General features: G+C 38.6%; 1 protein-coding gene across 1 annotated transcript in view; it reads left to right on the forward strand.

The window, feature by feature from the left end:
• The window catches only part of NIPAL2 (NIPA like domain containing 2), a 72,382-nt gene that overhangs the window by 32,444 nt on the left and 15,229 nt on the right, over positions 1-24,709 (forward strand). Inside the window, 3 exon segments of the mRNA XM_088023113.1 lie at positions 7,085-7,144; positions 14,842-14,963; positions 23,506-23,602. Coding sequence (XP_087879239.1) covers positions 7,085-7,144; positions 14,842-14,963; positions 23,506-23,602 — 279 coding nt within the window.

Consider the following 24,709-nt stretch of genomic DNA (forward strand, 5'->3'; position numbering starts at 1 on the left):
TGAGGAAGACAATTATCATATGGTTTCACTCATATGTGAAACATAAGCAATAGCACAGAGGACCACAGGGGAAGGGAAGGAAATCCAAAGGGGGAGAAATCAGAGAGGGAGATGAACCATGAGGGACTGTGGACCCTGAGAAACAATTTGGGGGTTTCAGAGGGTAGGAGGGTGGGGGGAGGGGGTAACAGGGTGATGGGTATTGAGGAGGGCACATGCTGTGATGAGCACTGAGTGTTATACTTAACTAAGTTATACTTAACTAATGAATCATTGAACACTACATCAAAAACTAATTATGTACTATACAGTGGCTAACTGAACATAAAAAAAAGAAAAATGAGGTATACATACACAATGGAATATTATTCAACCATAAAAAAGAATGAAATCTTATCATTTGTGACAACATGGAGGGACCTTGAGGGCATTCTGCTAAGTGAAATAAGTCAGAGAAAGACTAATACCATTTTATCTCACTTCTATGTGAAATCTAAAAACCAAGCTTATATATACAGAGAACAGATTGGTGGTTGCCAGAGGCAGAGAGAGAGGGGGTGGGTGAAATGGGTGAAGGGAGTCAAAAGGTACAAACTTCCAGTCATAAAATAAATAAGTCATGGGATGTAATGTACACCAGGGCAACTATAGCTAATAATACTGTATTGCGTATTTAAAAGTTACTAAGAAAAAAATATTCTGTAACTATATATGGTGACTGAGGTTAACTGGACTTAATGTGGTGATCATTTTGCAATATATACAAATATCGACAGATGTAATGCAATCCCTATCAAAATACCAACATTTTTCATAGGACTAGAACAAATTATCCCAACATTTGTATGGAACCACAAAAGAACCTGAATAACAAAGCAGTCTTGAGAGAGAAGGACAAAGCTGGAGGGATCACAGTCCTAAATTTCAAGATACACTACAAAGCTGTAGTCATCAAAACAGTATGGCACTGGCACAAAAATAGACCCATAAATCAATGGAACAGAATAGAGAGTCCAGAAATAAACCCATGTTTATATGGAAAAGGAGGCAAGAATATACAGTGGGGAAAAGACAGTCTTTTCAACAAATGGTTCTGGGAAGACTGAACAGCTGCATGCAAGAGAAGGAAATTGGACCACTTTCTGACACCACACACAAAAGTAAACTCAAAATGGATTAAAGACCCTAAGTGTGAAACCTGAAACCATAAAAATCCTACAAGAAAACATAGGCAGTAATTTCTCTGACATCAGCTGTAGAAAAATTTTTCTAGTTATGTCTCCTAAGGCAAGAGAAACAAAAGCAAAAATAAACTGTTGGGGCTACATCAAAAAAAAAAAGAAGAAAGAAAAGCTTTTGCACAGTGAAAGAAACCATCAACAAAACAAAAAGGCAACCTACTGAATGGGAGAAGATTACTTGCAAATGATATAACCAATAAGGGGTTAATATCCAAAATATATAAAGAACTTCTACAACTCAACACCAAAAAACTCAAACAATCCAATTAAAAAATGGGCAGAGGACATGAATAGACATTTTTCCAAAGAAGACATACAGATGGCCAACAGACATGAAAAGATGCTCAGTATTTTTAGGGATACTTAAGGGAATCCCCACAAGTAGAATCTAAAAACACAAAATGAATAAACAAAGAAAAAACAGAATCAGGCCTATAAATACAGAGAACAAACTGATGGTTGCCAGAGGGGAGGGGGATGAGGTTGGGCAAAATGGGTGAAGAAGAGTGGGAGACACAGGCTTCCAGTTATGAAATGAATAAGACATGAGAATAAAAGGCACAGCATAAGGAATATAGTGCTTATTGTAATAATGATGTAAAAGGACAGATGGTAGCTACACTTGTGGTGAACATAACAATGTATAAACCTGTCAAATCACTGAGTTGTACACCTAAACTAACGTAAGATTGTGTGTCAACTATATTCAAATAAAAAATTAAATTTTAAAAGAGTACACTAATCTTGATGAGCCCTGAGAAATGTATAGAATTGTTGAATCATTACATTGTATCCCTGAAACTAATATATAACACTGTATGTAGTTATACTTCAATTAAAAAATAAATAAAAACAAAAACAAAAAACCCTGGGTGCCTGGGTGGCTCAGTTGGTTAAACATCTGCCTTCCGCTCAGGTCATGATCCTGGGGTCCTATGATCAAGTCCTGCATTGGGTTCCCTGAGCAGCCGGGAGTCTGCTTCTCCCTCTGCCTCTCCCCCTCCCCCACTCATGTGTATGCTCTCTCTCTCAAATAAATAAAATCTTTAAAAAAAAAAAAAAGAAAAGAAAAAAAGGAAAAAAAAACCCAAATACAAATATCAAATCATTATGTTGTACACCTGAAACTAATATAATGTGGTATGTCAATTATACCTCAAGTTTTAAAAAAGATCTTAAAAATTAAGTTGTCATAAAGGGTAAAAAATGAGAAGTAGTAAATAAATGTGAACAAAATGTTTTAAAATTGCCATAGTATAACACATTAAATAATAACTGAACTCTTCTGTACTGTTAAACCTTTAGTAAAAAGAGAGTTTAAGTTAAAAGTGCACATATAAATGTAAAAACGGAATCCTCAGTTATCTATTCTACAGACACAGAGATCTAAACTCACCTGTAAAAATCTACCCTTGAGTTTGATTGTTAACATAGAAAAATGTGATGCTTAACTTCTGATTTATTAATCCCTGTGGTGGCTATTACAGAAGAAACCCAAATTAAATTTGTATGATCTTCCTGAATTCTTATGCACCAGATTAATTCACAGTTGTCTTTTTCTTTCACTCATGGCCTGCTATGGATCTTAGAGCATCAACTCTTGACCACATTAAGCGAAATAACTCTTCCATAATAACAGCCAGTCCTTGGACCAAGTCTGAGATGTAAGAGAGGAGGCAAAGAAAGGACAAACGTGGGGTTCATTTCAGGGAAATTTACAGAGCTCAACACCAGGTCACATACCTACTGCTAGAACTGGCACCCTCCCCCACATCTAGACTTGGTTCAGCTGACGCCACGAGAATCTTGCTTGGCCTTTATCTGTTTTCATCTGGAAGCCAGAATCAGAAATCCTACATGTAAGTTTCTCTATGTCAACCTTGACCGGAAAGGATCTCCATTCTGATTGCTAATCTGAATGACCCCTAATGGCCAAAAATAGAATAGTTGACTCACCCGTAATAATTGTTGTTGAGAGTCTTCCTGACAATGAAGCATTAGAACTTTAAGGCCTAGTGAATACCTTAATAAACTGCCTCATGGGAATTTCATTTTGCACCAGAGAAAGTACTAGAAGCTTTTTTATTTTTTCCCCTTACAGAAAATATTCCTACTATCTTTTTTTTCCCCACCATGACTTCTACATAACCACTGTTTAGATTTCGGTCCTATTATCTTTATATGCTACCTCTCACCTTTTCTTTTTTAATGCATTATGTGCATTGTGGTTCAGTGTCCAGCTCTGGAGTCCTTGTGTGACACGGTGTAATGAATTTAACCCCAGCGTCCACAAGTACCCTCTGTGTAGACCCATGTTTGCGAGCCCTCTGTTTCGTTCTGTGTCCATATGAAGGCCAGAATGGAAAAGGGTTCTCGAACCTCTGCCCAAATATGCCCCCAGTCAAAAATCTACACGAAACTTTGAGTGCTGAAGTTAACGCTCAGTAGTAAGTAGAGTTTAATCATACCTAGCACATTAAATCTATTTAATTTACAACTGTGTTCTGTTTTAATGCTTTTTAAGCTATTGAACTTGAAATGCTCGATTTCTGAATATTAAATTTTACTATAGGAGTAAAAGCATAGTAGTTCTTTCCTCTTCCCAGGTGTTTATTAGGCAATGGTGGTTGTTACAGTAATAACTAGACTAGACAGGGTTGAGCTTGACAAATCTCTGATTGCAAATGTATATGGGGCACTTCAGTTTATTTATTTTTTCTCATTTTAAAAAAGTTACTGCTCTACTTAGAAGTCATGTTGTGAGTTGTTGCTCAGATACTGTCTTTGCTCAGCACAGCTCTCATTTTAACCATATTTTGAAAGATAAATGAATAATGAGTGTTTCTTAACAGAATGTCCTTTTTTATTACTAGCTTTGCTAGATAAATAAAACTAAAAACTTATTCTCTTATCTAACAATTTTGTAGAAACTCTCACGTTCTCTTAGAACAAACAAAAAAAATGAGTATGGAAGTGCATTAGACAGAAGTTCTTTCAGAGAGTGAAAGTAGCATATTTATATTCATAAAACACTGGTAACTATTTTATGGCAATCAATATAATTTGATGCATATACTATATTTCAAGTTTATTGTTACCAATCATGTCCCTTTCTCTTTTAGCAATGAAATTGTCACCTATAGAACATTTCCCCCATCCCTTCTAAAAGTGAAATTATTTATGAAACTGGTTCAGCAACAAGAAGAGAAGGAGAGCAATGCCTTCCTCCTTTCAAGGGAAGCAATGGAGTGTAGTATACCTGAAAGAGCTCTGGACTGGGGTTAAGGAAATGTGGGCTTTGGTTCCAATTCCACTGTAATATAAATGTTTGTTAAATGAATGGATCAATGAATGAACAAACAACTTCTCTGGACCTCCCTCCCAGATATGAAGTTTAGGACCTGGAGTACATTGTCTTTGTATCTCCTACCAGCTCTAAGATGTCCCCATTCCATGTAAGCCGTGTCTCCCTTCTTCCTGGACTCCTTTGCTGTGAAATAGTCCTCTCAAGGATTGTTATAATGGAATGCATTTGGTATATGTTAGTAGTGATACTTCACCTCTTTCTTATCGATCTACCTCTCTCCATTTGGAAGCATTCCTTATGTAATTACACAGGAAGTCAGTGATGGGATGGGAATGGGGTCTTGGTTTTTATACCTTTCCTAATTCTCTAACATATGAAATTAGTTTCCCTGAATTGTTTTGGTTCAAGTATGAAATGGAAAATTTTCAGACATTTTTACACCTGTCCCAAACTCAGTTCTTAACGTAATGGGCTATGCATCTGTACAGAAAACATTGCTTTAGTGTTTTAAAGCCACACCACCCAATTAAATTCATGGTTGGTGGACATTTTCCATGCTCTGTTTATTCTGTGTAAAATGTCCATTTGGATAAATTACCTGCCCAGGAGAAGTTTGCAGGGACATAGCTCAGCTTGAATAAAAGAGAGCCAGGTTGAGAAAAAGATGGAGAAAACATAAGAGAATCCCATCTTATCTTGAATGAGGGTTTCTGCTATGGATTTATTTTTGTTTTAAATCAATTGCCAGAATAACAGATATAGTTATATTCAAATTTAACTGATTTAATGAATTATTATATAGACTCATGAAAATTTTTATCTAAGAAGAATTTTAAATGACATGGCAAGTTTAATAATATGGTAACTAAGGAAACTGAAAAAAAAGCATTTGCATTACAGTTTTATCTCAGCTAAGGTAAAATACACACGCCAACATATTAACTGCAGTTTTTTCTAGATGATGAGTTATTTTTATGATGACTTTCTTCTGTATATTTTTACTTTAAAAAATAAACGTAAAAACCTAGAATAGGTTTTTAACAGAATAAATTCTGTTAAAAATTTAAAATACAGGGACACCTGGGTGACTCAGTCGGTTAAGCGTCCGACTCTTGATTTTGGTTCAGGTCATGATCTCAGGGTTGTGAGATAAGCCCCACATCCGGCTCTGTGCTAGGTATGGAGCCTGCTTAAGATTCTCTCTCCCTCTCCCTTTGCCCCTTCCCCACTCTTAAAAAATTTAAATACAAATTATGTTATGTACTATTTTATATTATTGCAAGTTTGGATTTCCCTGTGCCTCTACTCACAGAGGAATGGCTCCATAAGAGGAACAACTCAAAGAGAGTCAATGTATCCTACATGAACTGAGACCATAGTAGCAGGTCATGGCTTACTTAGAGGTTGAGGGTTCAGCAGCATCAGTCATGGGAAAGAGGATCTTACACCATGAGGGCCAGCAAATGCAGGGCAGAGATCCCACAAACTCTTATTTATGTGCTAGGTAACCCCGGGAGATCTTAGAAGAATAAGACCTATCTCTCCGAATCAAAGGAACCGATAGTCTTTGAGAGGAGACAGGCAAATAAATCTTCAGTGTAACAAGAAAGCTATATTAGAGGGGGTAATTACACAAAAGGGTGGTTTTTGGTCAGCGGGTCTAGGGGAATCCAGAGGTGATCCTTGAGTTCAGAGTTGGTCACAAGAATGGAGGCAGAGTTGCAAAGGGAATAGCCCAAATAAGAGTCCTTAAGAATGAAACTAGATGGTGGTTCTGGGAATTCTGATTATTCGAGTAAGGGAGTAAGGATGGGCATGGAATATGAAAGAGATCAAGAACAGATGTGGGGAGCAGCAGGAGCCTGAGGTCTAAGCCTGAGGTGAAGCTGGGCTGAGCAGCGCAGTGACAGTGGACTGGAGGGGCTGGGCAGGACAGATGGTGAAACTCAGACCCGGCAGACCCGGGATCCTATTGGATGTATAGTGTGAAGGAGAGTGGGGACGGCAGCAGTCCGAGGATTCTGGGGCTCCTTAGAGGTGTCATTAGAATAGGAATTTTAGGAGGAGATGAGGGCAAATAATGAGTTTCGGTTTGGGACATATTTAAAGTTAAAACTTCCTTCCTTCCATTCTTTCTTTCCATCCCTTCTTGCTCTTTCTGCCTCCCTCCCTCCCTGCCCTTCTTCCTTCCTCCCTCTCTCCCTCCCTCCCTCTCTCTCATTCTCTTTCTTTCTATTTATTCATTTAGTTATTTAGTAAGCTTTTATTATGCCCTTTGCTGTCCGCAGGGCACTATCCCAGCCAATGTCCTCGGTCCATTGTAAACCAGGCCAGTTTCTATGTATCCTCAACCGTGGCGGGGGTGGGGGGGAATTGTTTTCACAGCCACAGCTACTGGGTGTGAAACTATGTCCTTTAAAGCTACAGGACATAGCTAGTCCAGGTATAAGACACAAGTGCTTAACTCCTTTCAAATGGCACCGCATAATATATGTTTTTATATTGGAAACACCACTAATGGCCATTTTCTTTCTAGGTAGTGCCATTATTTCTGTTATGTTTCTGAAAGAAAACTTAAGAGCTTCAGATTTACTAGGTAAGTCATTGGTTAATTCATGTAATTGTAGTACTTCTTGATCAGGAAATAAATAATAGTATTCATAAAAAAATATGTGCATTAAAAACTGGGAACAAATTACTGAAATGGATAAATCTCATTTGGAGATGGATAGTATTCTTTCTTGGAGCTGCCTTCTGCTCTTTCATGTGAAATGCTTCAATTTTCACTGTGCCCACTGCTCATGCTATTGGCCACAGTGAATTATTACTTTACACTATTATTATGAATATTATGAATTTTCATGAGCATAATAAAATCCAAGAAAACATCTGTGTTACCTAATAGAGTATTCCACTTCAAAGGATGTGTTTGTTAGATTGTTACATGAAAGTACTGCATAAAAATGAAAACCACACAAAAATTAGATGCACCAATTAACTACCTAATTTGTATTTAGCTCTTTCCAAAAGTAACATGGAACGTTCCCCTTCAAATTTTTATTTAGAAATACAGCTATTAGTGGAAAGTAACAGTAGCCTTCCTGGCTGTAAGAAAGATTGCTATTATATAGCAAAGCCATCCTGTATTGATTGTATCTTCTACCTCTTATTGGAAGTATCACTTGCGAGAAGAATTCTGGAACTTCATATTTTCTTCCTTGACAAAATCCTCTCTGAATTGCTGCTGACATATGATAACAAATATGATACTTTAGGGGCTTTAAATAAAGCAATGTCTACTCCCTTCCAAGGAGATCAGATTTTTTAAAAAAATTTGAGCTTTAAATGCGACACCAGTATTGGTATGTTGAGCATTTGTTTTCCCTGATTGTATTTCCCTTGAGCCTAGTGTCTTGAACGTGTTTTCACTTTTTCTTTTTCCTCCTTGGTTTGATTCTGCAAGTAGAGTTTTTAGTTGACATCATCAGATTTGTCATGGTTGCAATGTTTTTCCAAATGGACTTCATATGTGCATTGTATCTTTTCAAATATATTATTTTTCTATACCCCTTTTTAAATATATCATGGTTTATGGAATCATTTGGGGAAGATGCATGGAATCAGAAATAAGAATGAACATTTGCCTGAGTTTTACAAATTAAAAAAATTAGGGCCTGTATTATTTTTCTCATTTATCAAGTGTCTTAAGGAAACTCTAAATCATTTTAGTGAACATATGCCATCTTTTGTAGTTAATGGTCGATTAAGGTTTAAATTAATCTAAGGTATTTAATGAGGTAATACAGGTGGATATGTAGGGAGACTTGCTAATTATTATGAACATTGGCGATCAGAAGATGATTAATATGGAATCTCTGTCCTCAAATAATACAGTCGATGATAAAATACATACATTAGTAAGTTTTTTTAAAGTGGAAAATAATATGTGTCCTAATGCCTTGAGACTTTAGTTTAGAACAGGGTTTCTCAACCTCAGCACTGCTAACATTTTAGGCTGGAGAATTCTTCATTGCAGGGGGCTGTCCTGTGCATTGCAGGATGTTTAGCAGCATCCCTCCTGGCCTTTACCCATCAGATGCCAGTAGCACTGCATGCCCCAGTTATGGCAACCAAAAATGACTTCACATATTGCCAAATGTCCCCTGAGGGACAAAATCACCCCCAACTGAGAACCACTGGTGTGGAATAAATAGAGGTTACTCTAGCTGAGAAGCTCAGAGAGGATTTTTTATAGCGGTAATGTTTCATTCAGTTCTGATGGCCGGATAGGACAGGCATGGGCCATTTCCAAGCATTTGGAGGATGATGTACAGAGGGATTAAAACGAGAAGTAGTAACAAAGGTACAAAAAGGCAGGGTAAGTTTCTCTTTAATACTGCAAACACTGCTGCCAATAGGATTAGGAAAAAAATAAAGTCACAACTATGGAAAAGGAAGAAATAGAAATATCAGTGTGTGCAGATGATTTGATTATATACTTGCAAATCCCAAGATCAACAAAATATTACTAAAACCAGTAAACTAGCTCAACTCAAAGGATATAAATTAAACTCACTTTCATAGTTTCAAATCTGAATTCCACTTTTTCTGTCAACTATGTGGCCAACGTAATATTACTTAACTTCCCTAAGCCTCAGTTTGTTGACAAATATAGAATACTGTTCTGAGGATCAAATTGCATAATTCGTTTAAGCATGTTGAGAAAGGTAAAGCCCTGTTAATATAATTGTCATCATTTCTGTGATCAACTTCATTCCTGAGAGGTAATACTAAAAATGTAATACAGGGAATAAGAAACATGCACACATATACACACATACCAAAAAATGATAATAATAAAAAATTAAACCTCTATTAGCTCTTTGATTCTTTGCTAATTTCTCTTATTTTAAGAACAGCTAACATTTATTAAATATTTCCTCTTTCCAGGTACCATTAGTGTTTTACATGAACTATCTCATTTAAATGTAGGAGCAACCTATTTACAGAGCTGATAGTTAGAGAGGTTAACTAACTTGCCCAAGGTCCTGTAACCAGTGAGTGGTAGACCAGTATTCTAATAGTGGCAGCCAGTGAATGGTAGACCAGTATTCTAATAGTGGCAGCCGGTGAATGGTAGACCAGTATTCTAATAGTGGCAGCCTGATACAACCAGGTGAGTCTCTAGTGACAGAGAGCTGTGTGACCTTTCAAAGTAACTTAATCTCCTTAAGCCTCATTTTCCTCACATTTTAAATGAAGATAATATTACCTTCCTTGTAGGATTAAATGAGTTCACAGAGGCAGAACTTTTAGCACACGGCCTGTCACATAATAAGCACTCGATGTTAGCTATTATCATTACTGCTGCTACCCCCACCCCCACCCCTATGTGTACTCCAGTGGTTCCTCAGAGGAAACCTCGATTAGGATATTTTTGCAAACTTTAACGTTTTCTACAACTCTAGTTGGGTATTTTTGCCTTCCTAATTTAATGCTTTTTGAGTAGGGCTATATAACTGATGTCACATTTGTTTCATACTATAGTTAAAAGTGATCAGTTTTTTTTTTTTGACCAGCCAATGCAATTCTTTATTCTTTTTTTTATTTTTTATTGTTATGTTAATAACCATACATTACATCATTTGTTTTTGATGTAGTGATCCATGATTCATTGTTTGTGTATAACCCCCAGTGCTCCATGCAGTACGTGCCCTCTTTAATACCCATCACCAGGCTAACCCATCCTCCCACCCCCCTCCCCTCTAGAACCCTCAGTTTGTTTTTCACAGTGCATCATCTCTCGTGTAGGAAAAAGAAACAACAGAGCCACCTATTCCATACCCGTGACTCCAACAGCAATGTCACAACATTATCATGACCTGAAATGCAATAACCCACTTCATATTTGGGAAGAAGGATTTCTCCCCAAACTCACTCAGTAATGTGTTAAGTCACATGTATTTTCTTTGGGTCTGTATTGCCGTTGCCTTGAGAAAATTGTGTTTTTTCTGTTGAGAGCTAAAAATGCAGGTTTTTTTCTTTACAGGGACTAAAACCAAACATGGAAAAGAGCAGTTAGTGGCTTAAAAAAAAAAAAAAGATTAACATATAAGCATGCTAAAAATTAAATTGTCAAAATATGCAAAAGAAAATCATTTATTTTTCCCTGCTTCAAGCAAATGAAAGTTTGTTTTTCATGATGGAACAAATGAAGATTTTTGGGCCATGTGGAAACAAGCTGAACTAATTTATTGCCAAATGTTGCTCTATGGCTATGAAGCTTTTCACCACTAGCCTCAAAAAAATGACCTCACAAAAGCTATGTCTGAAAGGAATCGCCAACTATTATTAACTCAATGACAGGCTTTGGACTGTGCTCTGATTCTTAGCGGATTAATAACTTTAAATTATTTTAATGATTATTTTTCCTTTAAAAAGCACCAGATTTCTCTCCTCTTCAATCAGCCAAAACCTATATAGTACTTTCCCCTCTCTTCTCCCTTAGTCATCAAAAGTACTAAATCTAATAGGCTGTGAGATCCTAGTTGACTAAAGTCCAGATAGTATCATCATTAAAAAAAAAAACAAAACCACAGACAATTCATCAGTACTCTCCAGAGACCAGTAACTTGATTACTTCAAGTGACCTATAAATGGGTTCCCCAGATAGAATATCAAGAGATTAATAGTGACATGAGGACCATCTCTTTCCTTCCTTCTCCCACACCAAATGGTCAGCTTGGGTGAGGGCCAGTATCGAGAATACTGATCTAGCCAAACAAACCATCATTTCTGGGTGAGAGAACAGATTGGCTCTTTTGGTTTTGGGCCTGCCTCACGCAAATAGGTGCTTTCATGATAGCACAGGGACAGGACCCATGTGCAGAGAGAGCTGCCAATTTTGGATTAAATTTTAAGCATAACTGAGATAGCTTTTGACTCCTAGTGGTCAGTATCCTGAGGTAGATGTGTCCCAGGCTCTTCTGTCACATCAGGCCTCCAGATGAGCTGTCAAATCTATTCAGCTCCCCAGATTGGCTTCTTGTCCAGCCAAATTCCTGGAGTCTAGCAGGTGTGATAAGTTAGTTTGTACCTAGAGATGAGAAGACTAAGTCACAGGAGAAGTAACACGCTTAAGCTTTTCCAGCCGGCAAATAGCAGTGAAATTTGAATTCTGTGGGGGCAGTTTCAGTGTGGTTTAGACTTTCACGATCCAAGTTTTGACCTGGAATTTAATCACTTCCATGGGCAAAGAGCAGACCAAGGGCGGCTTCCCTTCCTTGAGTATCTTACGCATCCAGATTACTCCCTTGGGCAAATGGACCAGTGGCAGTTAAACTAGCCAATTTTCTAGTGTAGAAATCTGTGTCTTTCTAATGAAAGAATATTTGTGGATCTACCGAAATAAAAGTATCAGGAAATGACATCTAATGCCACTTCTAGAAAAATAAGGAATATAAATACATTTTAAGGAAATATATATAAGGAGCTGCTAATGAGTATCTTCAACACTTCTAAACACTTAGGAAACATGTGCACATGATCCGTAAAAGAGACCGTGAGTCACACAGACAAATACAAATGATACCCAGTAAACAAACATGTAACAGCAGCTAGCTAGAACTACCTTTGTAATTGTCAGAGGAAGCTGAAATTAAAATTATTAAGAAGAAACGATGTGGGACCTACTGAGCTGCCCTAGAGTCATTAACTAGATCCACAATGACATGGGGCTCAAGTGACATGATACATGTGCAGAAGTACTTTGAAAGTATCATTGCAAAATTGTGAGTCATTTTATTTGCTTTCAAGGAGTTTTGAAATGCAGTGAAGATCTACATTTGTAGAAATGGGCACAGTATGCAAATGTGGAAGCAGATGGGAAACAGGGCCCCTGTTGGAAAGTTAAGTTAAATAACACTCCCTCCAGAGAATGGGACATTATGCAGACTTAAAAAGAATGAGCCTGCCCTATATACACTGATGTGAAATGTTCTCCAAGATGTTCTGTTAAATAGAACAAAAACAAGGTACAGAAAAGTGTATATAATACGCTGCCGTTTGTGTAGAAAACTCAGACGCATGTACTCGCTCACACACCTGCATAAAACACCTATGCAAAGGGAAATCGAAGAGTTGGTGGCAGTATTAACTGCCAGGAGGGGAACTCCTGGGCCATAAGGGTGTACGAGAGATTTAACTTTTCACTCACCACCGTTGTGTGCCTTTTGAATTTTTTACATATGCATGTGTTACCCAATCAAAACTAAATTTAAAAATAGAGAAATGTAATGACACTAGATACAGCTAGTGGAGATAAAAAAAAAATTACTGGCAGAGGAACTCAATAAAAATAAGAAATTTGGATTTCACAAAAGAAAGCTGGAAGTCTCTGAGATTTTTAAGTTGTATTCAATGCATTTATTCTACTACACTATACCAAGTTTAGAAGGCTGGTTTTTTTTGTTTAGAAGCCCATCCTCCTAGCAACCTAATATAGAACAATTATAAGATCTTTTTTTCTTTTCCAAAGAAAGGGTGGGGCTGACCAATCATTTTGCCCAGGTTTCTTAGGTACTTGTAATTTTTATTATTTTTCCTTTTATCACAATGCTTAATAATATATATAGTTTTTTTATTTTTAAAATTCTCATTAGAAATCACTTTTGAAATTTTGTATATAATTTCTGCCTTCACAAAGTATTACAGAGTAAGCTCTTAACATTAGAGGAAGCTTGTTTTATAGCTTCTACAATAGCTCGAATAGCTATCGTCTAGCTTGTGTGAAAAGTCAAATGCTATTTGTTTTCAGAAACAAAAGTTCAAAACCGTAAATCATTTGGTTAAGAGAAACAGGAAATTGGTGTCTTCCAATTGTGAGGTTTTATAGACAAGCCAAATTGCTTCAGGTTAGAGTCAGGGCTGGTTGTAAATTATACACAACAATGCTGCCCTTAGTGATGAAACAAGTTGAATTATGTTTGCTATCTGAAAAATGCTACCTATATCAGTTTTTCTCTGCTGATTATTAATAAATAAGCAGTTTTCGGTGTTATTTGGAATGTCAAGGCCTCCCTTTACTCCCCCTTACATAGCCCCTCTTCCCATACACATTTTTCTTTTTTTTTTTTTTTTAAAGATTTTATTTATTTATTTGACAGAGACAGAGACAGCGAGAGCAGGAACACAGGCAGGGCAGCGGGAGTGGGAGAGTGAGAAGCAGGCTTCCTGCCGAGCAGGGAGCCCAATGTGGGACTCGATCCCAGGACCCCGGGATCATGACCTAAGCCGAAGGCAGACGCTTAATGACTGAGCCACCCAGGTGCCCCTCTTTTTTTTTTTAAAGATTTTATTTATTTATTTGAGAGTGAGAATGAGATAGAGAGAGCAGGGGGGGGGAGGGTCAGAGGGAGAAGCAGACTCCCCGCCGAGCAGGGAGCCCGATGCAGGACTCGATCCCGGGACTCCAGGATCATGACCTGAGCCGAAGGCAGTCACTTAACCAACTGAGCCACCCAGGTGCCCCTCCTGTACACATTTCTTTTCTCCATTATTTTAAGTACTGTTAAAGGGTGACAGTAACACATTCCTTACATGTCCTTATAATGTGGATATTTTACTGTTACCCCTAGAATTCTAGATTCTAAATGGGAGTAAATAAATCTTATAGCAAAGTCAGCATTCACCTTTGTTATTTCTGCTGAAAGGACTCCAGTACATGGCAATGATTAAGGTGCTCTTTTACCAGAGTTTCAAAGTGTAAAATCGTGTGTGTGTGTGTGTGTGTGTGTGTGTGTGTGTGTGTGTGTGTGTAAAGGCTTCAAAGATGAATAAGTACAGAGTAGGTCATCAGGTCATCATCAGGTGATAGACTTCCCCACTCTCTGGGCTCTGATGGATCTAGATCTATCATGTACTTACTGGTCCACATAGAAATAAACAGCCAGCTTGGATATGTTTTCATGTGTCCAAATGCATGTGTTCTGATCTTTCCCATCTTTGGGGAAAGGTTTTCTGAAGAGGCAAGGATTCATCTGGAACAACAAAGAAAAATCAGAAGTTATGTCTGACCCCGCACCCTTTCCCTGGCCCTTATCCCCCCTTTTAAAGATAATGCCATCAAGTGAATGCATTATGCTATCTAGGGATAGTTTGATGAATCACATTTTAATAGGGAGGGACTAAAGGCACTTTTATAAGTAATGCTCATTCTATAGGTAATATTTGAATTGATAAAAAGTCTTAAATATCCCTTTTCAACTTGGTTTGTCTTTTCAATTTTATTTAAAGGTATGACATTGGCATTTGCGGGAACATACTTATTGGTGAACTTTGCCCCAAATAGAAGTCAATCTATCTCTGCAAGAACAGTACAGTATTACTTTGTTGGCTGGCAGTTCCTGATCTATGTGGTAAGAATCTTAAAAATTTTACTTTACCAGAAGTTCTATTATCTAGACCACTGGTACATGCAGATGTTAGAGAATGAATAAAGTCTTTTCTTCTCAGCATTAATATCTCATTAAATTGTAAATATATTTGACTAAGGCCAAAGTATTTGAAAAACTAAATCAACAATAGAACACCCCCAGTTTCCTGAGTATCCGATTATAGGGGGTGACTTGTCACTGGAACAATTTCCACAATATTTAATCCAGCAAATTCCAAAGCAACATGTTGTAGGACAACTCAAAGTAAAAAACAAACCCAAAAAACCTCTCTTCCTAGGTCAAAGGAAATGCCTGAAGACACATTTAACTTCATCGGCTTTCATTCGAGATAGATATTTTCTTCAAAAAAGTATTCTTTGAGACCAATGCAGCAGATTGTCTGGGGAGAAGTAGACAGCAGTAGGGTAATACTGGGAGTTGTGTAAAAAAAATAAAGAATGGAATGAGCTGATGTAGAAATTTGAAGGCACTATAATTGGGATATTTTATTTGATTCAGTGACTGTATCCAGTGGGTATAGTGAGAATGTGCTGGAGATAGTTGTTATGTAACTTGTTACAGAGTTGGTTTAGGTTGCAGAATCAACATATTCCAGGAAGGGCAGGTGGTAAGAAAACTGGGGTAGAGGACACGAGCGTTTAACCAAGAACTGTATTAGTAAAATAATTGTGAATTCAACAAAAAGAATCAAAGCACCGAAAATCACACATCTTTAGGATTAGAAGTGACTTCAAAAAGCTATTTGGTCTAGTCCTCTGCCACTGTAACAGGTAAACTAGTATGACCCTACTTCATACACCTATTATTCAAAGTGTGACATTGGCATTTGTAGGAACATGTTTTTTGGTGAAATTTGCTCTAAGTGTAACCCAGAATATTTCAGTGGAGACTACATGATCCTACATTATTATCTGACCGTCCTTTGTCTGTGTGACAGGAATTCTGTGTATCTTGCTGTCTCTGATGTAGAATTCTGACCACTGGAACACAAATGCTTATAGGTATTTTCTCTCTGTAGCCTCCCACTATGCTCCTTTCTTACTCAACAAAGATACTTAGGTTTCTCTGCTTTAAAAAACAACAACAACAACAACAACAAACTCCTCATCCTTACACATCCTTACTCCATCATAAACTGTGCTATTTCCCCTCCATTCCACTCTCTCCTCTACTTTCCCAGCTCCTAGTCACTCCTCACTCATTTTAATCTGGTAGATTCCCCCCGCACCCACGAATTGCCAAGCAGAATTGCTTTTTTGGTCCTGCTTCTTCTTGAACTTTGTGCAGCATTTACTCGTGACCCATCATCTCCTTGAGCCCCTCTCTTCCTGGTTTCCTCATTTTGCTTTCCCTGTTTCTCCTCTTCCTCTCTGACCGTCCATCCCATTCTCTTGGTGGGTACCTCCTTCTCTTGTGCCAACCACTCAATCTATTCATGGTACATACTCTTCCACGGTTTTCTAGGGTGATCTCATTGCCAACCCCCATCATCCTATGGGAAGACTTTTAAACCCAGACCTACATCTCTTTCCCAGGCCTCTTCTGAGTTGCAGATCTATGTTCTCATCGGTCAACTTATTATTCATCCCTGCCTGGATGTCTCATAGGTTCCACAAATGTATCGTCTCAAAAACTGAACTCAATATCTTCTCCTCTGAACTCTCTTCTTTCTTGTGTTGGAAGGCCCCCCTTCCTCCTGCTCTCCGTCAACCTTTAGGATTGGACTTTCCAGCTCCGATTAGCCTTCCTCAAGCCTGTTGTACTTGGTGCCCCCTCTGCCCCGTTGTAATCCTCCTGCTTATCCACCAGACCCAACCCTTTAACAGATTTCATCAATCAAATCCAAGGCTCTAGAAGGGCTTACCAAGTGTTTCATGGTAGCTCAGACTTGAAGTCTAACCAACGTATTATTATTCTTTGCCTACAGGCAAAACAAATTCTTCATCCAGTAAGAAAAGGTCACACAGTCTGTGACCAGAAAATGAATAGCCCGAGTTGAATCCTTTGGAGATTAAAGTTGCATCAAGACTTAATTTCCTGGAATAAACAGCATTGTTTGATGATGACATATCTTATATTGTTTTAACACCAGAGGAAACATTGAAAAGAACAAAACTATTTTTTATTAAACCTTAAAGTTCCACAAAAAAACACTCTGACTTTACTTGCATTTTGCCACTTTCCAAAGTCAACTCTTAAATTCATTCATTCATTCATTCATTCATTAGTTCATTGAACTGATTAGACACCCAGGGTCTAGAGAAGAATTCCTGTAACAGGGATTTTACTGTCCTGGGGGAGGCCCGTATTCCTATAAAATAATGAAGGTATATTTGAAAGTAAATGTCACCCAAAAATGTAACTAATTTCAGGTATTTATCAGATAGTATAAAATAAATCTTTAATAAAGTCACATTTGAATAACACTATTGGCTGTAGACTCTAAAGGGAATTATCTACATTATCTTAGTTTGGAATTTAAAGATATCAATTATATGCTAAGATCTTGAGCTGAAGTTTGGTTTAAATCTGTTAAGCATGAAAGTAATTAATATTTAATCCTTGGAGGTGGCAGTTTCTGTGCTTTTTCTGCCAACCATGACTGCAAAGATCATAATTACAGCCATTAAGACTATTCTTTGAAGAATCATTCATCTAGCTGTTCTTGGATTACACCAAAGATAAATGCAGTACCTGAAGTGCTTTTCAGGACTGATCAAATAACTAATACAATGAATAAAAATATTTTAGAGTCTGAATAAGTTTCACATTTCTCAAAAGGGGATTGTAAAATCGTATCCCAGGAAGCTGATAGCATCTCCTTGTCTTGTGGGTTTACCTGTACCAGGTGGATGTCCAGGTTATCCTTAAGGCTTACACAAGGTGGAGGCCTCAGAAACAAGGCCCAGGAGCCTGTCCCCTGAGCTGGTTCTCTTTTTGGTAGGAAGAGGATTTGAGAAGCCTGGTATCAACTGGCCAGTGAAGAATGACGTGTCCTTTGCTCGCCCACTAAAACAGCCTTTCCCAATTCTATTCACAAAAAAACAAGTGCATTTTCAAGGTTAAACTTGCAAGGAAAGCTCCTGCATAACATGGCCCTCTCTGAGAAATTCATCTCTGTTAGCATGTTCAAAGCCAGAGGTCCTTTAGGAAGGAAACAGGCTTGCCGACCACGGGGTCCTATTCTCGAAGGACCTTTGGTTGAATAACACCTATCAATGCAGTCCACAGAGCCCGCGTGAGGAAATTTGGCTCTGAGCCTCAATTACTTCATGTTCTTTGGCAGGCTTGGTTGTGGCCGTTTTGCCCACCCAGACTTTCCACCAGAGCATTCGCACGGAAACTTCTGTCGTGAACATAAGATCCTTCACAAAATAATCTGCATGGTGCTCATTTTCTCTCCACCAGACAAAAAAAAAAATTAAATCAGCAGAAGCAGGGGCCGAGCCCTATTGTTTGGGGTCATTCTAAGCTAATTATTAAGTCAGCCTTTCCGGCAGAGCTGCTTCAAAACCCACCACCAGGTGTCAAAAACCTGAAGGGAAAAAAGCTGTTTTTCTCAGGTTTCACTCTGTATCACATGGGGTTCCTTTGCTTTGCCGTCGGAATGCATACAGCCCTTGCACATCTGCACTGGGCCCACTTCGCCAGTAGCCGCAGCTGCCGCTCACCGAGCACGCTGAGCCCTGGGCGGAGCTCTGAGTCCCTTCTGTTCTTTCCCTCGGCAGCAGATGGGGAAACTGAGGTAGGTAACCTGTCTGAGGTTACATGAATACTAAGAATTCAAAACCAGGCAGCCCACCTCCACAGGGTGATGAGTGCCCTTAAATCTAGTTAGATTAGAGAATCAATCCAGAAAATCCGGAGTCAATTCAGAAAATTCATCCCGAACATTCTTTTCTTTTTTGAATTTTATTATGTTATGTTAATCACCATACATTACATCATTACTTTTTGATGTGCAGTGTTCCATGATTCATTGTTTACGAATAACACCCAGTGCTCCATTCAATATGTGCCCTCCTTAATTCCTTAATACCCATCACCAGGCTAACCCATCCCCCCACCCCCCTCCCCTCTAAAACCCTCAGTTTGTTTCTCCGAGTCCATAGTCTCTCATGGTTCGTCTCCCCCTCCGATTCCCCCCACCTTCATTTTTCCCTTCCTACTATCTTCTTTTTTTTAAAACGTATAATGTATTATTTGTTTCAGAGGTACAGGTCTGTGATTCATCAGTCTTACACAATTCACAGCGCTCACCAACATCTGTCGTTTCCTGACTTGTTAATTTTAGCCATTCTGACTGGTGTGAGGTGGTATCTCATTGAGGTTTTGATTTGGATTTCCCTGATGCCGAGTGATGTTGAGCACTTTTTCATGTGTCTGTTGGCCATTTGGATGTCTTCTTTGGAAAAATGTCTGTTCACGTCTTCTGCCCGTTTCTTGATTGGATCATTTGTTCTTTGGGTGTTGAGTCTGATAAGTTCTTTATAGACTTTGGATACTAGCCCTTTATCTGATATGTCATTTGCAAATATTTTCTCCCATTCTGTCGGTTGTCTTTTGGTTTTGTTGACTGTTTCTTTTGCTGTGCAAAAGCTTTTTATCTTGATGAAGTCCCAATAGTGCATTTTTGCCCTGGCTTCCCTTGCCTTTGGCGATGTTTCTAGGAAGAAGTCGCTGTGGCTGAGGTCGAAGAGGTTGCTACCTGTGTTCTCCTTTGGGATTTTGAAGGACTCCTGTCTCACATTTAGGTCTTTCATCCATTTTGAGTCTATTTTTGTGTGTGGTGTAAGGCAATGGTCCAGTTTCATTCTTCTGCATGTGGCTGTCCAATTTTCCCGACACCATTTGTTGAAGAGACTGTCTTCTTTCCACTGGACATTCTTTCCTGCTTTGTCAAAGTTTAGTTGACCATAAATTTGAGGGTCCATTTCTGGGCTCTCTATTCTGTTCCATTGATCTATGTGTCTTTTTGTGCCAGTACCATACTGTCTTGATGATGACAGCTTTGTAATAGAGCTTGAAGTCCAGAATTGTGATGCCACCAGCTTTGCTTTTCTTTTTCAACATTCCTCTGGCTATTTGGGGTCTTTCCTGTTTTCATACAAATTTTAGGATTATTTGTTTCATTTCTTTGAAAAAAGTTGATGGTATTTTGATAGGGATTGCATTAAATGTGTAGATCGCTCTAGGTAGCATTGATATTTTCACAATATTTGTTCTTCCAATCCATTAGCATGGAACGTTGGTTCCCCTGGAAAGACTTCAGGTACCAAAACCTAAGTTAGTTTCCTATTACTTCTGTAACAAATTGTCACCAGCTTAGTGTCTTAAAACAATACAGACTTCTTATCTTACAGTTTTGAAGGTCAGAAGTCCAACACGGGTCTCACTGAACTAAAATCAAGGTATTGACAGGGCCATATTCCTTGCTAGTGCCTCTGGAGGAGAAGCCATTTCCTTGCCTTTCCTAGCTACTAGGAATGCCACCAGCATTCCTTGACTCTATTCTTTCTCACGTTACATCTCTCTCTGACCAGGCCTGGGAAGATTCTCTGCTTTTTAGGACTCATACAATTACTTCAAACCCACTTGGATAATCCAAGATAATGTTCCCATCTCAAGGTCCATAGCCTTAATCACATCTCCAAAGCCCCTTTGCCATGTAAAGTAACATACACACAAGTGACAGAGATTAGAACATGGGCATCTTTGGAAGGCCATTATTCTGCCTACCAGACCTATATCGCTTAACCCCTCTGAGCCTTGGTTTCCTCATCTGTCAAATGGGGATAATAGTGCCTACCTCCTAAGGTTGTTGTGAGGATTCCATGAATTAGTGCAAGAATAGCACATGGTAAGCCTTCAGTAAGTGCTGTTATTATTTCTGACCTCTGAAGTAGCAATCAGCAAAGCAGCCTCTTCCCGGGTCCCAGCAACCTGTAGAAATCACAGCTGCTTTAATATTGGTGTTTTCAGAGAGGGAGAAAATATTGCTAGGGAAAAAAAACCCAACATGAATTCGTGCTGCTTGAGTATTTTATTCCTGGGAGCTCTATGACCTCTTGCCACAAGACAGGACATAGGGCAACTACAGTCATTCTGAGTCACAGCAGCTCATGTTTTATTTATCTGGAGCCACAGAGATGGAATTTGGAAAAAAGTCATATGTGATATTTAGAACTGATAACTCCCCTCATTTTCCCCCATCCACTCCCAAAAGTAATCATCCTCTTGCTAATAGATTTAGCTAACACGCTCTGTGCATTAGTGCAGGAAGAGCCTCTTTCTCTCCAGCAACGAATACAGGGGTCCCAAACGCTGCTGTGAGTCATTTGTAATTGTACCATGTGAGAAATGGAAGCCTGTGGTTGAAGCAGGGACAAAGCCGGCAGGGATATTTCTGTTAACAATTGAAGATCCGTACAGACATTGGGACACCCAACGTTTTGATGGCAGCTTTGGGGAAGGCAAAGTGATAGGAGTTTAATAGCTCTTGTAGTACGCCTTGATTAAATTAAAGGCCTGGCAAATAAGTCCTATAAGAAAAAGTTAAAGTAATTAGTTTAATTAACCAGGAAAAGACTGAGGGATGACTTAATCTTCCATATGAGATGAAAGGTTTTTAAATGAGGAAGATAGGGTCCTGCTGCTTTCCGTGCCCGCAGAGAATGAAAGGGAAGAAAAAACAAGCAAACTTTGAACTGAAACAGTAGAGATTCATGTTGAGTTAGAGGAGGGCTCCATAAGTAAAATGCAGGCCTGAATGCAGTGAAGTCCCTAACTCTAGTAATTTTTAAGAAAAAAAATTAGTGGTGGTGTTTTTACATGTCTGATGCCAGAAAAGTAAACATTCATATTTATGATTTCAGTCCAGGGATACTGCCTCCTTGAAAAAAAAAATAGCTTTACTTCAGGTTATCTGAAGGACTTCAAAAAAGAAACAATGTTAAAACAAAAATAAAACTGAGAACTCAAAATCACATTAGTATTTTCTTAAGGGTGGGAAAATTTTAGACATTCAGTCAATTAATATTTATTGAACACTCAGTTTATTAGACATTAGGTCTGTTTTTTGGCAAGTTGCTCGTAATAAATTTGAGGTGTCATTTATTCATGAATTCCATAAATACGGATTGAGTGACTGTCGGTGCCCAGGCACTGAAGACAGTAACAAAGAGGACAGATAAGGTCCCTGTTCTCATAGAACCCGTGTGCTAGTCAGGGAGACAGAAAAAAACCCATAAGTGCATGAACAGGAAGTAGTCCAGATGATGATAAAACTCTCTACAGTAGATAAGGGGTGGCTCTGCTAGATCAGAGAAGATGTCTCGGAGGAGGTGATCTTTAAGCTGAAATTTGAGTGATTGGAAGGAGCCATTGTAGGGAGATCGGGGAAGGAGTATTCCAGGCAACTCCAGCAGTTAGTGCAAAGGCCCAAAGGCAGGAGCCATCTGAGCTTTGCAGAGCACTGGGGGGGAAGCCATCTGTGGCTGGCTCAGGTGGGCCATCCAGGATTTTATTCTTAATGTGATAGGAAACCGTAGGAGGTTTGAGCAAAGGAATGACTGGATTTAGTATATATTTCTAATACATATATCATCCTGGATAAGTCTCATTAGCAGTGCACAGTGAAAAACCAGGAAGTAAAAACTAGTATGATTCTGCATGTATAAAGTCCATACATATGCAAAAATAAACAGGGTGCTGTTTGAGGATACATAAAAGGTAGTAAACTATAAAGAAAGTGAATAATAAACACAAAAATTCATTGTAGTGGTTGCTGGGGAGATCCTAGGAGGAGTGGAGTACAATTGGGGAGTGGTACGCAAGAGACTTCAGAGGTCTTGGCAGGTTCTCTCTCTCTGGCTGGGTGCAGGGCATGCGACTGCTTGTCATATTATATAAATACCTTGTGTGTGTATCATATATGTTCTCTACGAATGACATATGTCATTATTCAAGTTGTGCTTTGACATGATTCCTCTGACTGCTGAGTGGCTGGATTGTAGAGGCAAGAGTCAAATCAGAGACAAATTGGAAGCTATTGCAGGGGTTAGAGAGAAGGTGGCAGGGAGTGGGGGAAAGGAAGGTGTTACCGGCTGGTGCAACGAGGTATGTATTGATGCCATTCATTGGGGGGTGAAGGCCCCAGGAAGGATAGGTGGGGAAGGAAGGCATTCAGGAGTTTAGCATTGCCCATATTTTGGGGATATGGCTATTAAACGTGCATGTGGAGATGCCTAGAAGATAGTTGGATAAATGAGACTGGAGTTGCCCATCTCAGGGTCATTGGCATATAGGTGAGGTTAGAGCTCTGGGTCTGGATGCCTGAGGCTCCTTATATTGTTCTCATATGTTTATAATTGTCTTAGGAACGCCAGTCACCCTCAGCTCTCATAGGAAAACTGTTGCAAAATCCGAAAGGGAAGTGTGGCATTCTGAAGACTTTGTATAAAATAATTTATAGTTTACTCTTTTTCATCTTTTTCATTTCTAGATTTTAGAAATATTAATTTTCTGCACTCTGCTATATTTCCATAAGAGAAAGGAAATGAAGCACATGGTGATACTGTTAACCCTGGTGGCACTTCTCGGTAAGGATGCGCTTTGTTTCCCAATTCTCTAATCTAGCCATGCGAAGTCAGGAAAGAGATTGGAAGGAGGCTCTTGAGCATTCATTCGACTCCTTTCTCGTTGTTTCTACTTTTCAACTCTGAACTGTAGTAATAAACCCAGTCTCAATTATGCAAATTATATTTTGCATGTCCATGGCTACAATTGGTATGTTTAATTCTTTTAAAAACATATGTAAGGGTTTTTACTTCTTGGTAATCTTATTTGCTGTCTGACAATTTGAGAATTGTCTTTCTTAGTATATAATTGAAAATTATTAAAAGAGGAACAAATGAATGATCCCAACTGAAACTTTTGTGTCAGGAATTACTTACCAAGACCGATCTTGTTTACATGTTTTAAAAAACTTTAATGAAATATGGCTAATAAGAAATGTAAATGTAAGCAGTATGATTTTCTTAAAAACATTTCTTTCATTCGTTGTTGAGCCACCCATCTCCTTTTTTTTCCAGAGTCATCTTATAAAATTTGGAAAGTGTTACTTCTATAAGCCCACTATATATATATATTTTTTATTTTTTTTTATTTTTTTAAGATTTTATTTATTTGAGAGAGAGAGAATGAGAGATAGAGAGCACAAGAGGGAAGAGGGTCAGAGGGAGAAGCAGACTCCCTGCTGAGCAGGAAGCCCGACGCGGGACTCGATCCTGGGACTCCAGGATCATGACCTGAGCCGAAGGCAGTCGCTTAACCAACTGAGCCACCCAGGCGCCCTATATATTTTTTAAATCTCCCCTCTCCCCTCCTCTCTCTCATATACACACACACACATACACACACACACATACACACACTCTCTGTCATATAAATCAACACTAGGAGCTCTCACTAATCATTTGGAAAATTGCCTTTTTAAAGATTTATTTATAATGCTTCTTTTGCCTCTTCTTTGCAGATAAGACGATCCATACATCGTGTGTTGTTTGCTATGACTCTGTAGGTTATACTTACACCATTGGGACAGGCAGTGCTCATGTTAAGGAAGGGCTGGAGCTTTCATTTTTTTTCATTTCACGAGCTAATTCTCTCCTTTGAATTGGAAGATTTGTATTTGTGGTAGTTACTTA

Source organism: Eumetopias jubatus, unplaced genomic scaffold, assembly GCF_037043125.1.
Source record: "Eumetopias jubatus isolate StellerSeaLion01/CBP00866 unplaced genomic scaffold, mEumJub1_p1.0 scaffold_4, whole genome shotgun sequence".
NCBI lineage: Eukaryota > Metazoa > Chordata > Mammalia > Carnivora > Otariidae > Eumetopias > Eumetopias jubatus.